We start from the raw sequence: 12,121 nt of genomic DNA, 5'->3' as shown, positions 1-12,121 counted from the left end.
TAGGAACAGGCAAAGATTTCATGACAAAGACACCAAAAGCAAATGCAACAAAAGGAAAAATTGACAAATGGGGTCTAATTAAACTAAAGAGCTTCGGCACAGCAAAGAAAACTATCAACAGAGTGAACGAATAACCCACAGAATGAGAAAAAATTTTGCAAACTATGCATCTGACAAAGGTCTAATATCCAGCATCTATAAGGAACTTAAACAAATTTATAAGAATAAAACAACCCCATTAAAGAGTGGCAAAGGACATGAACAGACACTTTTCAAAAGAAGACATACATGTGACTAACAGTCATATGAAAAACAGCTTAACATTACTGATAATTAGAGAAATGCAACTCAAAACCATAATGAGATACCATCACACTCCAGTCAGAATTTAAAAGTCAAAAAATAACAGTTGCAGAGAAAAAGGAATGGTTTTGCACTGTTGGTGGGAGTGTAAATTAGTTCAACCATTGTGGAAGACAGTGTGGATTCCTCAAAGACCTAAACACAGAAATACTATTTGACCCAGCATTCCCATTACTGGGTATATACCCAAAGGAATATAAATTGTTATCTTGATACTGTTATAAGTATGTTGCAGGATAAAGCAAACAAACAATATGTTAATGTCAGAGCCAAACTTTTCAGTGTGAGACAATTTAAATGTAGGTATACATTATTCTATTAGATTGGAGCAAAAGTAATCACTGTTTTTGCCATTACTTTTGCACCAACCTAATATAATCTTCTATTTGAATTGAAATATCAGTATAAGCTTCTGATTTGCTGTCTTTTTAAACATATTTTACCTTTTCCTAGCTCTGTCCATTGAAAAGACTTCACAACAAATGCAACTCAGTAATAAAAAGGTCTCCTAGCATCCAAATTCTAGTTGATATATATCATTTCCCAATAAAAGCAACTAGATCTACAAGGAGAAATAAGTGATTTCATGTCCATTGCATGATCAGTACAAAGTAAGCCTGAGACATCTGGTCCTAGAAAACCAGGAACCTATCAAAACCAAATGAGGCCCTGTCAAAGGACACAGAAGCCAATCTGAAGAGCTTCCATTGCTTCAGATAGGACCATTTAAGTGCCAAAAGAATTAATGACTGCAGTGAACTAAAACATATCAAATATATTTTTTGTAAAATTGTGAATTTATAATTATATCAAAACAAAAATACCTTCTTGACTACCTTTGAAGATTGCTAGAGAACCAATCTATTATCTGAAAACTGATAAATAAAGAGAGTCAAACGCTTATTCTAAGTTTCTTGAAGGAATTAAATGTTAGGTTACCTGAAAGGTAAATGACGAAAAGTTCTTCTTTGTAGAGGAATCCCAATTAATAAACGCAGAAGGCATGATAAAATCAGAAAGATGACATTTTGCAACCTCTAATGAAGTAGTGAATCTGGAAATTGATGAAATCAATGAGTATTAATATATCAGATGAAAAATATATTGTGTGAAGTGCTTTATAATGGAGGGATTGGGTTGAAACCACTGAAAGCCCCTGATCTGTCTTAACATCACAAAAAGTAGGCAATTAGTATTACATATCTTACGATATGGTGCAAGAGGGTATACATAGCATCAACTGTTGCATAGTCTTGCCTGCCACAATGGGAACAAATCTAATCGAGTCTTCACTACAACTACCAACACATAGGAAAAACTGGGGGGGAGAAGGCATTATGTGATACCAACAGGAAGCAATGAGTTAAATCCAGAATATGAACATTCTATGGAAACAAACAAACAAAAATTCCACAAATCAATGGCAAATAAAAGAAAAAGACAGGGTTCATTACAGCATTACAGAATAAATAACCTTAAAAGACATGGCAGCCAAATGCAATATATGAACCTAGTTAGGATGTTGCTTGGCGCAAGCCAGCCACAAAGAGAAATTTTTGAGATAATCAGAGAAATAAGAATATGAAGGAGGTATTGGATAGATTTAATACTGTTACACAACTAGATTATAAATTCACTATTACTCAAATATATATAAAAATATTGACAAGTGAAATGACTTGATGTCTAGATTTCCTTTAAGATACTTTAAGAAAAGAAGTAGGGGAGTTAGATATAAAAAGACTAGGGGAGTTAAATGGAACAATAATGAGAAAAATGTTGATAACTGTTTAATCTGTGTGATTCATTCATGGAGGTTTATATACTCTTCTCTTTATCTGTTGGAAATTTTCAATAATACAAAGTTTGTTTTAGCAATGAAGTGGCTTATTACACTGAGAAAAACACAAATATAGTTTGAGGTTAAATTTCTAGCAATAGTAAAAATGACGTTTCATAGAAAGCGTTCAAGTTACTCAAAAATAGCTCCAGGGAAGACAGAGGCCCTAGAGAACAATGAGACATCTATATTAACAAACTGCAAGAGAGGAAAATAATAATATTTCTAACTTAGGTTATTAGATTAACATTTTACATAATATGATATTTTAAATATAAATAAGTGGCTTCTGAACTTAATCTAGTGGAAGAAAGGGAAGCACTTCCTCTTCTCAGAAATTACCTAAAAACAACAAAGAGAACAAAAAACATAAAGGCAGACACCAGAAGTAAAAGATCTTAAAATCCCTAAGCCAAATGATAATAATAATAATAATAGAAAGTCCTCATATAAATAGAGAAATACAAACAAGGTTGTTAGGAAAACTCAGAGAGCAGATGCCATGGCTGCCGATCTCAGAAAAAGCCAGTGAAGAACACTCACAAATAAACAGATCAAAATCAAACACCACAGTAACCACAAAGGAAGACCAAACACAGCCTAACTGAGGTTTTACTACATGCCAGGCATAGTTGACTCATTTCCCTCAACTAAATCAATGTAAAGGGCATGTCCTCATGTGAAAATCCAAGAATCCCTTATTTGCAACTATCACAACTGGGTGTGTGAGCATGAGCCAGGACCCTGCTTGTCATGAAGTTTCAAGAAACTACAAAGGCAAAGTTGGATAAGAAGAGAGACAAGGTCTACTAGCAGCATTTTGTTATGAGGCAAAAAAAACAGAGAGGCTGTGAATTGTGGGCCACTCTGCAGTGATATTTATTGGTTGGGCTGAATGAAAGAATAAAAGAACTATTCACACAGCCCTGTGTCACAATCAGAGCTCCTGTTAGCCTGGATATGGCCATGGCTCCTCCTCCCAGAATACTTTCTACAAATGGCAGGTCCAGAGGGGGCTCATCTCATTAAAAATCAGCACTAGCCAGAAAGGAACCATTCCAGGACTCGCAAAAGATCTGTGCATTCAAAATTGAAAAAAGTAGGCAAAAAAAAAAAAAAAAAAAGACTCATAAAGAACACTCAACAGAAAAAGGCACAACAAAATACTGAAAAATAAACACTATGAAGTGGGAAAAAGAAGAGAAAATATAGTGAGACAGTAAAAGATAAAATATTCATTTGTGGAGCGCAGAAAAGAGGTAAAGAAAACATCAAAGCTATGCTTAGAAATGAAGGCCAAATTGGCCAGGTACAGTGGCTCACACCTATAATCCCAGCACTTTGGGAAACCAATGCGGTGGATCACGAGGTCAGGAGTTCAAGATCAGCCCGGCCAACATGCTGAAACCCCGTCTCTACTAAAAATACAAAAATTAGCCGGGTCTGGCGGTACGTGCCTGTAATCCCAGCTACTCGGGAGGCTGAGGCAGGAGAATTGCTTGAACCTGGGAGGCGGAGGTTGCAGTGAGCTGAGATCATGCCATTGCACTCCAGCCTGGGTGACAGAGCAAGACTCTGTATAAAAAAAGAAAAGAAAAGAAAAGAAAAGAAAAAAAAGAAATGAAGGCCAAACTGAAAGCAGCATAAGGAGGAAAGACATTGGTGAAGAGACAGTAATGGGCATTTGGGGGAAATGTCCCAGAATAACTGGGAAAAGCAAACCACTATGAAAAAGAGATTAGAGCCTGTTAAAAAGAGAATCAGAAAACATAGATGTGGGAGACAAAGCAGACACAACGCAATCACAATTGGAAAAGACAATATTTTTATGTTTTGTATATATGAACACATGAAATATTTTATATACATAAAACACACTCAAACACATACACACAAAACAGTCATGTATTTATTTATATACCTTTCTACAATGCAGGCTCCCTCTCTACATACGCCAGCTCCCTCCACCTCTTCCTCACTCATACAAACTCACATTGACACAAACACATATGCACAGACATGTCACCCATGGCACGCAAAAATATCCAAGTAAAGATATAAGGATACACAAGGAACTGCTAATATTACTTCCTCCACAGATAGGAATTGGGTAACTGGGGAATGGCCTTGAGCTATATTATTTTGTTGTTTAGCATGTTTTACAAAAAAAATTTTAAAACATGTATCATGTATTCAATTTGTAAACAGGTAAATAATTGTGCAAGTAGTACTATTCAAAATTTAAATGGGCAATCTACTATATCTACATCTAGAATGTTCAAACATAGAGAGAATCTTAATAAGCTTCTAATTTTAATATGTAATATGAAGGTTAGAGTCACATATTAAAGGAAACAATAGGGGTATGCAATTAGAAAAACCCCAAGAATGAAAAAGTACAACGAACAGTTGACCCGTTTTATTTAACAAATAAAATAAAGAAATGAAGGGAGATTTCTAAATTTCAATGATTTAAAGGATATATCACTCAAATACAATGTTTATAGAGCTTATTTCGACCCTGATTGGGACACCAAAATATAAGAAATAGATATCAAAAACAGGGCTGTTTGAAGACTAAATAGACATTTGTTCATTTTAATTAGTATGTAAATTTTAACATACAAAAAAAGCTTTTTGGTTTTTTTTAAAGGACCTATTATTTAGATATTAATATTGAATTATTTGTTGAAGACATAATATGACTTCTGGAATTTGCTTTCAAACAATTTAGAATGGAAGAGGAAATTGGGTTGAAGTATGAAAGAAATTAGGCGGGCCATGAGTTAATCATCATGGAAGCAGGTGACAGGTATATACAGGCCCATTGCAGTGTTCTGCTTCTCTACCTGTTTAAAATTGCACCTAAAAGGTGAAACAATTATGGGGAAATGGTAATTTTTCTGTTAAGCCATTTGCAATACAGTGCGTGTGATCTCCAATATATCTGCTGGAAGAAAGTCAGACTGGGAAGAGCAGAACACTCGGGGCATGTTGATAAACAGCCTAGCATGCAGAACCTTTGCTAGAGACAGTGACTAACTCCAGCTTCATGAACTGAGAATGTTCTTATTGTGCTGAGATCTCGAGTCAAAGCTGGAGGCAGGAACATTTTCCCTGACTAAAGGAAGCGAAAATTGCAATCTCGGTGTTTCATAACTTTTATAATAATGCAGGTGTGATCTCACTACTTGTAAAGCCCAGCCCTTCCCAACCTGCAAGCTCACCTTCCAGGACTGGGCCCAGCCCATGCTCTCCATATATAAGCTGCTGCTGGAGGCCTATTCCTTGTCCTGCTTCTCTTCCCTCTCGCCTCCAGATTCTAACGCTCTCCACAGCCCTCTCATCTCCTGGAACCATGGCCAGCACATTCACCACCATCAGGAGCCACAGCAGCAGCCGCAGGGGCTTCAGTGCCGGCTCAGCCAGGCTCCCTGGGGTCAGCCGCTCTGGCTTCAGCAGCGTCTCCGTGTCCCGCTCCAGGGGCAGTGGTAGCCTGGAGTGGCATGTGGAGAATGGCTGGCTTTGCTTTCACCCAGCCTGTATGTATGGCCTGGGGGGCTCAAGAGGATCTCCATTGGAGGGGGCAGCTGTGCCATCGGTGGCGGCTATGGCAGCAGAGCCGGAGGCAGCTATGGCTTTGGTGGCGCCGGGAGTGGATTTGGTTTCGGTGGTGGCCGGCAGTGGCTGGTCTGGGTGGTGGAGCCGGCCTTGCTGGTGGCTTTGGGGGCCCTGGCTTCCCTGTGTGCCCCCCTGGAGGCATCCAAGAGGTCACCGTCAACCAGAGTCTCCTGACTCCCCTCAGCCTGCATCGACCCCGCCATCCAGCGGGTGCGGGCCGAGGAGCGTGAGCAGATCAAGACCCTCAACAACAAGTTCGCCTCCTTCATCGACAAGGTGAGCCAGGGTCATGCCCTCCACGGGGCACTTCAGGGTCCCCAGACCAGAGGAGGAACACATTCCTGCCAGGGAGACCTAGGAGGGAGGGAGAAGGGGACTTAGCCCAGCTCTGCAGAAGTGCGTGGCCCAGGGTGCACAGCCATACAGCAGCAGGGACCAACATCACTCCCACATGGGATCTACGGATTGGTTCTCACTCCTGCCTAGGGAGAGCCACAACTTTTCACAACCCTGAAGCACAGATGAGGCCATCAGAGAGTGGAGTAGGTTAACTCTTCCCTCTAAAGTGTTTAAGAGATTACAAAGCAAATGCCAGGAGTATGGGCTGGTAAATTACACTCTCAGGTCTGAGTAAGAGGAAATCATTTAGAAAGAAAAGGAAAAGATAATCTGGCTGGATTAAGAATAAAAAGGATATAGAAATGGCTATAAAACCTGGAGAAATGCTAATTAATTTTAAAAACAGAGAATGATCATAACATCAGAATATTTGAGAGGAGACACCACACTAAATGGGAAAGTAGACTGGAATCTAATCATAAGGCAACATCTAATATCCCTCCTAACTGAGGTCCTATCAGTAACAAAAACTGTACAACACATCAGGTAAATAGTATTTTTAAACTAGATTTGTGACTGTGCTTTGAAAGAGAAAACGAAGAAATGTTGAAACTCACTGATACAATTAATAGCTTACAGTGTGAGAACACACACCTCAATGGTCCGTGGGACAATTTCTCTAGTGAGATTGGTGGGGTGCAAAGGAGAAGGGGTTGGGGGAGCCGAGCCCAGCCTGAGCCTCTCTACATGCACTATGTAGTAGCCCAGCACCATGGGGACCTCCTGGACCTGCCAGGAAACCAGATATCAGACACTTTTTCTTCCTTCCTTTGCCTGGAAAATGACCGTCTTGCTTCCCCTCCAGGTGCGGTTCCTGGAGCAGCAGAACAAGGTTCTGGACACCAAGTGGACCCACTGCACCGGGAGCAGGGCACCAAAGACCGTCGAGGCAGAACCTGGAGCGGATTCGAGGCAGTACATCAACAACCTCAGGAGGCAGCTGGACGAGTATCATCGAGAGCAGAGGGCGTAGCCACCTGGACTCAAGAGCTGAGAAACATGCAGGACCTAGTGGAGGACCTCAAGAACAAGTGAGGACTCAGTTTCCTGCAGCACACACTTCAGACATTAAGGTGACCGGGGCCAGATGGAGTGGGATTCCTGGCCAACCCATGTCCATGGAAACGGAAAGCACAAATTAGTCCCTAGGAGCAAACCTGCAAGAACCACAAATGGTTATGGGAGGATAGGAGATTAAAGAAGTGACAAATTTAGGAGAAGCAAAAACCGTCCCTTAGGTGCTCTGGGCAGGAAAGCTCGATTGAGATATATTCATTTGGGAAAATGTTGGATCAGGCTGCTGTTTCATCCTGGCTCCTGTATAATCATGCGCAGCCAGCCTGCAGATAAAATCAACAAGCACAACAGCAGAAGAATAATTTGTGACTCTGAAGAAGGTGAGCAGATGGAAGCGTGGGGAGTTCGTCGCAGAAGGACGAGGAAGGTGGCTCTGTCATCACGCAGGAGAGGAAGAATCGGTAGAGGAACTGAAGGTGGGTGGGTGGGAAAGCTTCAGGTAACGGGATTATTGGCTTTTCAGGACGATGGATCTGCCATGGATGGGGATTGAGACTACAGGCAAAGGCGAACACTCTCACAGATGAGATCCTTCTTGAGGCCTTGTATGAAGCAGTAAGCGTCTCCACCATCCTTCTGTTTACTCTGATGGGGTCTGCAAAGGGGAGAAGATGTATAGGGCTGGGTATCTCTGTAAATGTCAGAAGTGAAGTTGATCTTATGACCTTCTGTTCTGCAGGAGCTGTCCCAGATGCAGACCCACATCTCAGACACATCCGTGGTGCTGTCCATGGACAACAACCGTAACCTGGACCTGGACAGCATCATCGCTGAGGTCAAGGCCCAATACGAGGAGATTGCTCAGGAGGCGGGCTGAGGCGAGTCCTGAAAACCACCAGAGCAAGGTGAGCAGGGTGTGGGTAGCTGAGGAATCCCTGTGTCCAGCCCTGAAGGCCAGAGAACTGCAGACTTCATTGGGGACATTCCCTTACAGGAAGCCAGGGTCCTCTCACAGGACGTGCACCTGCACTATTAGAGTAGACATTTGCGGAACTTACGCCCAAGTCAAGGAGGAAAAAGAACCCAACGCAGGAGAAAACTACCATAGACAATGACATAGTCATCTCTGCATTTAGCTTCATCCTGATTGCTGACTTTTAGAAAATGGTACAGAACATTTCTACTCCCTAACGAAACTAGGCAGGCAGTGGTGCCATAATGAGGATGGTCTGTGACTCCAGAGTTTATTATCCATCCACCACATAATATCAACTTTTCCTCAAGTTTCTTGGGAAGCCATGGAGTCCACTTCATGACATGCATGATACACAAGTGAAAGTCATCGCTGTGAGTGAACCAGTAGACACTGTCTCTCTCTCTCCACCTCTGGACTGCGAGAAGTCACCCGGGGAGCTGCAAGGTCTGTGAACAGACATGGGACGACACAACACCAAACAGGAAGTGCTGAGATCAACCGCATGATCCAGAGGCTGAGATCCGAGATCGACCACGTCAAGAAGCAGGTATAGTGAGGGGCAATGGAGGAGAAAAGCATCATTTTTTTTATTAGGCCATGAGGCAGCAGTCAACCATCATTTAGTAAAATTCTTTGGGAATCGAGTGATAAGCAGAGAAGGAAAGACATGCAGTTCCTAGGCTCAGTGAGAGTTCTCTCTGGCTCAGACACATGGATCACACCCAAGGACATGAAACAATCACCTCGGCAGAAGCACTCTCACCTGCTCAAAGATGTAAAAGTATAGTCTAGAGGCATTGGAAAGGCTTATGTAAGAAGACTGATTGACTTTGGAATTGCAAAGGACCAAGTTGGGTGAGGTGTCAAGTCAGAAAGCATGAGTAACATTGCTGAAAATCTGCTCAAGGTTCACGGTGAAAAAGAAAGTGAAACCAGGGCCATGAGAAAGGAAAACATGGCCCAAGCAGGTGAGAGAATGTGAGGCAGGAGGAAGGCAAGGTCTCAACAGCCTCATGTGAAAACTCATCACCTCAGTTGACAATGTTTGCAAATTGTTGTGGCATCCATACAAGATAATCAAAAATGGTTTTGGTTTTGCTTTGGAGACAACACTTTATGTCCTTGGTCTTGTGGCCACTCTGGCATCTTCCATGGGTCATCACCCACATCTTTAGGCAGTGGAGTTAACACAAAGGGGCACAGGATTTTTATCATGTGACTCCAGACGTAAAAAATTTGAAGATAGTAAAGGTTAGACAGGAAGTGTCAGAGCTCATTTACCATCAAATCTGGGTTCCTGGTACCTTCATCGCTGGAAAAGAACCAGCCAGGTTTAGTCTCCTCTGGAAGACCAAATGACAAGTTCTTTCCATTCCTTTCCCCTCTTAGTGTGCCAACCTGCAGGCTGCCATTGCTGATGCTGAGCAGCGTGGAGAGATGGCACTCAAGGATGCCAAGAACAAGCTGGAAGGGCTGGAGGACGCCCTGCAGAAGGCCAAGCAGGACCTGGCCCGACTGCTGAAGGAGTACCAGGAGCTGATGAATGTCAAGCTGGCCTTGGACGTGGAGATCGCCACCTACCGCAAGCTGCTGGAGGGCGAGGAGTGCAGGTGGGTAACTGACGCGACTTCCTCCAACAGCTGAGTCCATCTTCAACGTTCCTGGCACTGAGCACAACTTTAAGGTGCACTGCCCAAGACCATAATTGCTCTTCTTGGGGGAGAAAACTAAAAGTTTTCCCGTAGACTCGTCCACCCACCAAGGCTTCCCATGCTCCTCTGGGGAAGGGCTCTCTGAGGTCTCACCCTTCCTGTGTTCCTCTCCACAGGCTGAATGGCGAAGGCGTTGGACAAGTCAACATCTGTAAGTACCTTTGCTTGCCTTCCTCCCCTGCTCTTGCACTCTTCTGACTGGGCTCAGGCTGACAGGATGAGCTCACCATGGCTTCTTGTGTCCTTGTCCCCCTTCCCACCACAGCTGTGGTACAATCCACCGTCTCCAGTGGCTGTAAGCGGTGCAAGCCGGTGTCGGCAGTGGCAGGCCTGAGTGGAGGAAGCAGCTACTCCTATGGCAGTGGTCTTGGCGTTGGAGGTGGCTTCAGTTCCAGCAGCGGCAGAGCCATTGGAGGTGGCCTCAGCTCTGTTGGAGGCGGCAGTTCCACCATCAAGTACACCACCACCTCCTCCTCCAGCAGGAAGAGCTACAAGCACTGAAGTGCTGCCACCAGCTCTTGGTCCAACAGTCCTCAGGCCCCTCTCTGGCTGCAGAGCCCTCTCCTCAGGTTGCTTGTCCTCCCCTGGCCTCCAGTCTCCCCTGCCCTCCCAGGCAGAGCTGAGATGCCCTCACTTTTCTTCTCATCAGTACCTGTTCCTCTGAGCTCCTGTTGCTCACCATCAGGTCAACAGTTATCATCACTCAGACATGCAAGTGTTCTTTTTATGCTCCCATATTATTACAGGTATCTGAGTCTGCCATAATTCTGAGAAGAAAATGACCCATACACCCATGAGAACTGAAACTCAGTCTAAGTCCAGCTGCAGACAAGGAGTCCTCTCTTTAATTGCTAACTGTCCTGCCCATTATAGCTACACTCAGGAGTTCCCATCTGACAAATCAGTTGTCCTGATCTTCTCTTGCAGTGTCCCTGAATGGCGTGTGATGTACCCTCTGATGCAGTCTGCATTCCTGCACCGCTTTCTCTGCTCTCTTTGCCTTCTTTCATTCTGTTGAATAAAGCAGATTGAGAATGTGAACATGTTGTGTTAGATTGTATTGCTGACCACATCCTGGTTTAGAAATATTCTCACCACACAAATGGTTTCTCATCTTTGGGGAACTGCTCCTCTCCCCACTGACAAGTCATCATGGAGGACAAGTTGGGAGCTCCTCCTCCACAACCTCCTCCATCAGTCAGCATTGTGTGATTCTGTCGCACACTCTGGTGGACAATCACCAACTACTCAACCCTCACCACTCAGGGCTTTTTCCACAAATGGAGTCTTTTAGAAAGCATCAGAACAAAAAGGGAAGCTAAGTCCTGGAATCTGGATCAGCATAATCTGATAACTAAGATTTATTTATATTTTTTATTTTTCAGCCCCATCATTTGGTGGCTTGGCCCCACACTGATCTCTGAGGCTCCCTCACTCCCTGGATCCCCACCACCAGGGAAACACTGCACTGACCCTGTAGATCAGAAACACTTGGTAAGAAGCAACTGCTTGCTCTGACTCTATGATTATTAAGACTATTAAGCATTTGCCACCAATGCTTGCTCTGATATAACTTCTAAAATTCATCATTCAAACTAATAGATACAGTAAAGGGGCATCCTCAAATCTCAGCGTGTGGATCTGAAGCAGTGCAGTGCCGTGTGTGTTGCAATGGTTTTGACACAACTCAAAGATACACGTGCCGAATTTAAGAACTTATCTAGGGGCCAGAGCTGGTGGCTCATGGCTGTTAATCCCAGCACTTTGGGAGGTGGAGGCAGGTAGATCACTTGAGGCCAGGAGTTCGAGACCAGCTGGTCAACAAGAAGAAACTCTGCCTCTACTAAAAATACAAAACTTAGCTGGGCATGGTGGTATGAACCTGTAATTCCAGCCACTCAGGAGTCTGAGGCACAAGAATCACTTGAGCCTGGGAGGCGGAGATTGCAGTGAGTCGAGATAATGCCACTGCACTCCAGCCTGGACAAAAAGCATGAACTCTATTGAAAAAAGAAAAAGAAAAAGAAAAAGAAAAAGAAAACTTATCTTGGGAAAGGCTGGTTAGAATGTTTTTGATTGTACACCTAAAAACAGTGACTTTGACTATCTGTACATTATACCTCAACAACTCTTAGAAAAAGTGAAGTTGTCAAAAAAAGTCAATAAAATAAATTCATAAAATTTCTTTATAAA

The 12,121-nt window shown here is 43.2% G+C and overlaps 1 protein-coding gene across 1 annotated transcript; it reads left to right on the top strand.

Annotated features, from left to right (window-relative positions):
* Positions 1 to 5,434: 5,434 nt before the first annotated feature.
* Positions 5,435 to 10,969, top strand: LOC101000878 (keratin, type II cytoskeletal 6C). Its single transcript, XM_031650177.1, is given in 14 exon segments — positions 5,435 to 5,763; positions 5,766 to 5,885; positions 5,888 to 6,011; positions 6,013 to 6,100; positions 7,029 to 7,169; positions 7,171 to 7,209; positions 7,211 to 7,254; positions 7,559 to 7,620; positions 7,764 to 7,855; positions 7,980 to 8,154; positions 8,639 to 8,763; positions 9,606 to 9,826; positions 10,045 to 10,079; positions 10,194 to 10,969. Coding segments are annotated over 14 exon segments (1,704 nt in total). The 5' UTR covers positions 5,435 to 5,561; the 3' UTR covers positions 10,430 to 10,969.
* Positions 10,970 to 12,121: the final 1,152 nt, after the last annotated feature.

The sequence above is a fragment of the Papio anubis genome, chromosome 9 (assembly GCF_008728515.1).
Source record: "Papio anubis isolate 15944 chromosome 9, Panubis1.0, whole genome shotgun sequence".
Classification (NCBI taxonomy): domain Eukaryota; kingdom Metazoa; phylum Chordata; class Mammalia; order Primates; family Cercopithecidae; genus Papio; species Papio anubis.
This window is presented reverse-complemented; position numbering and strand designations above follow the sequence as displayed.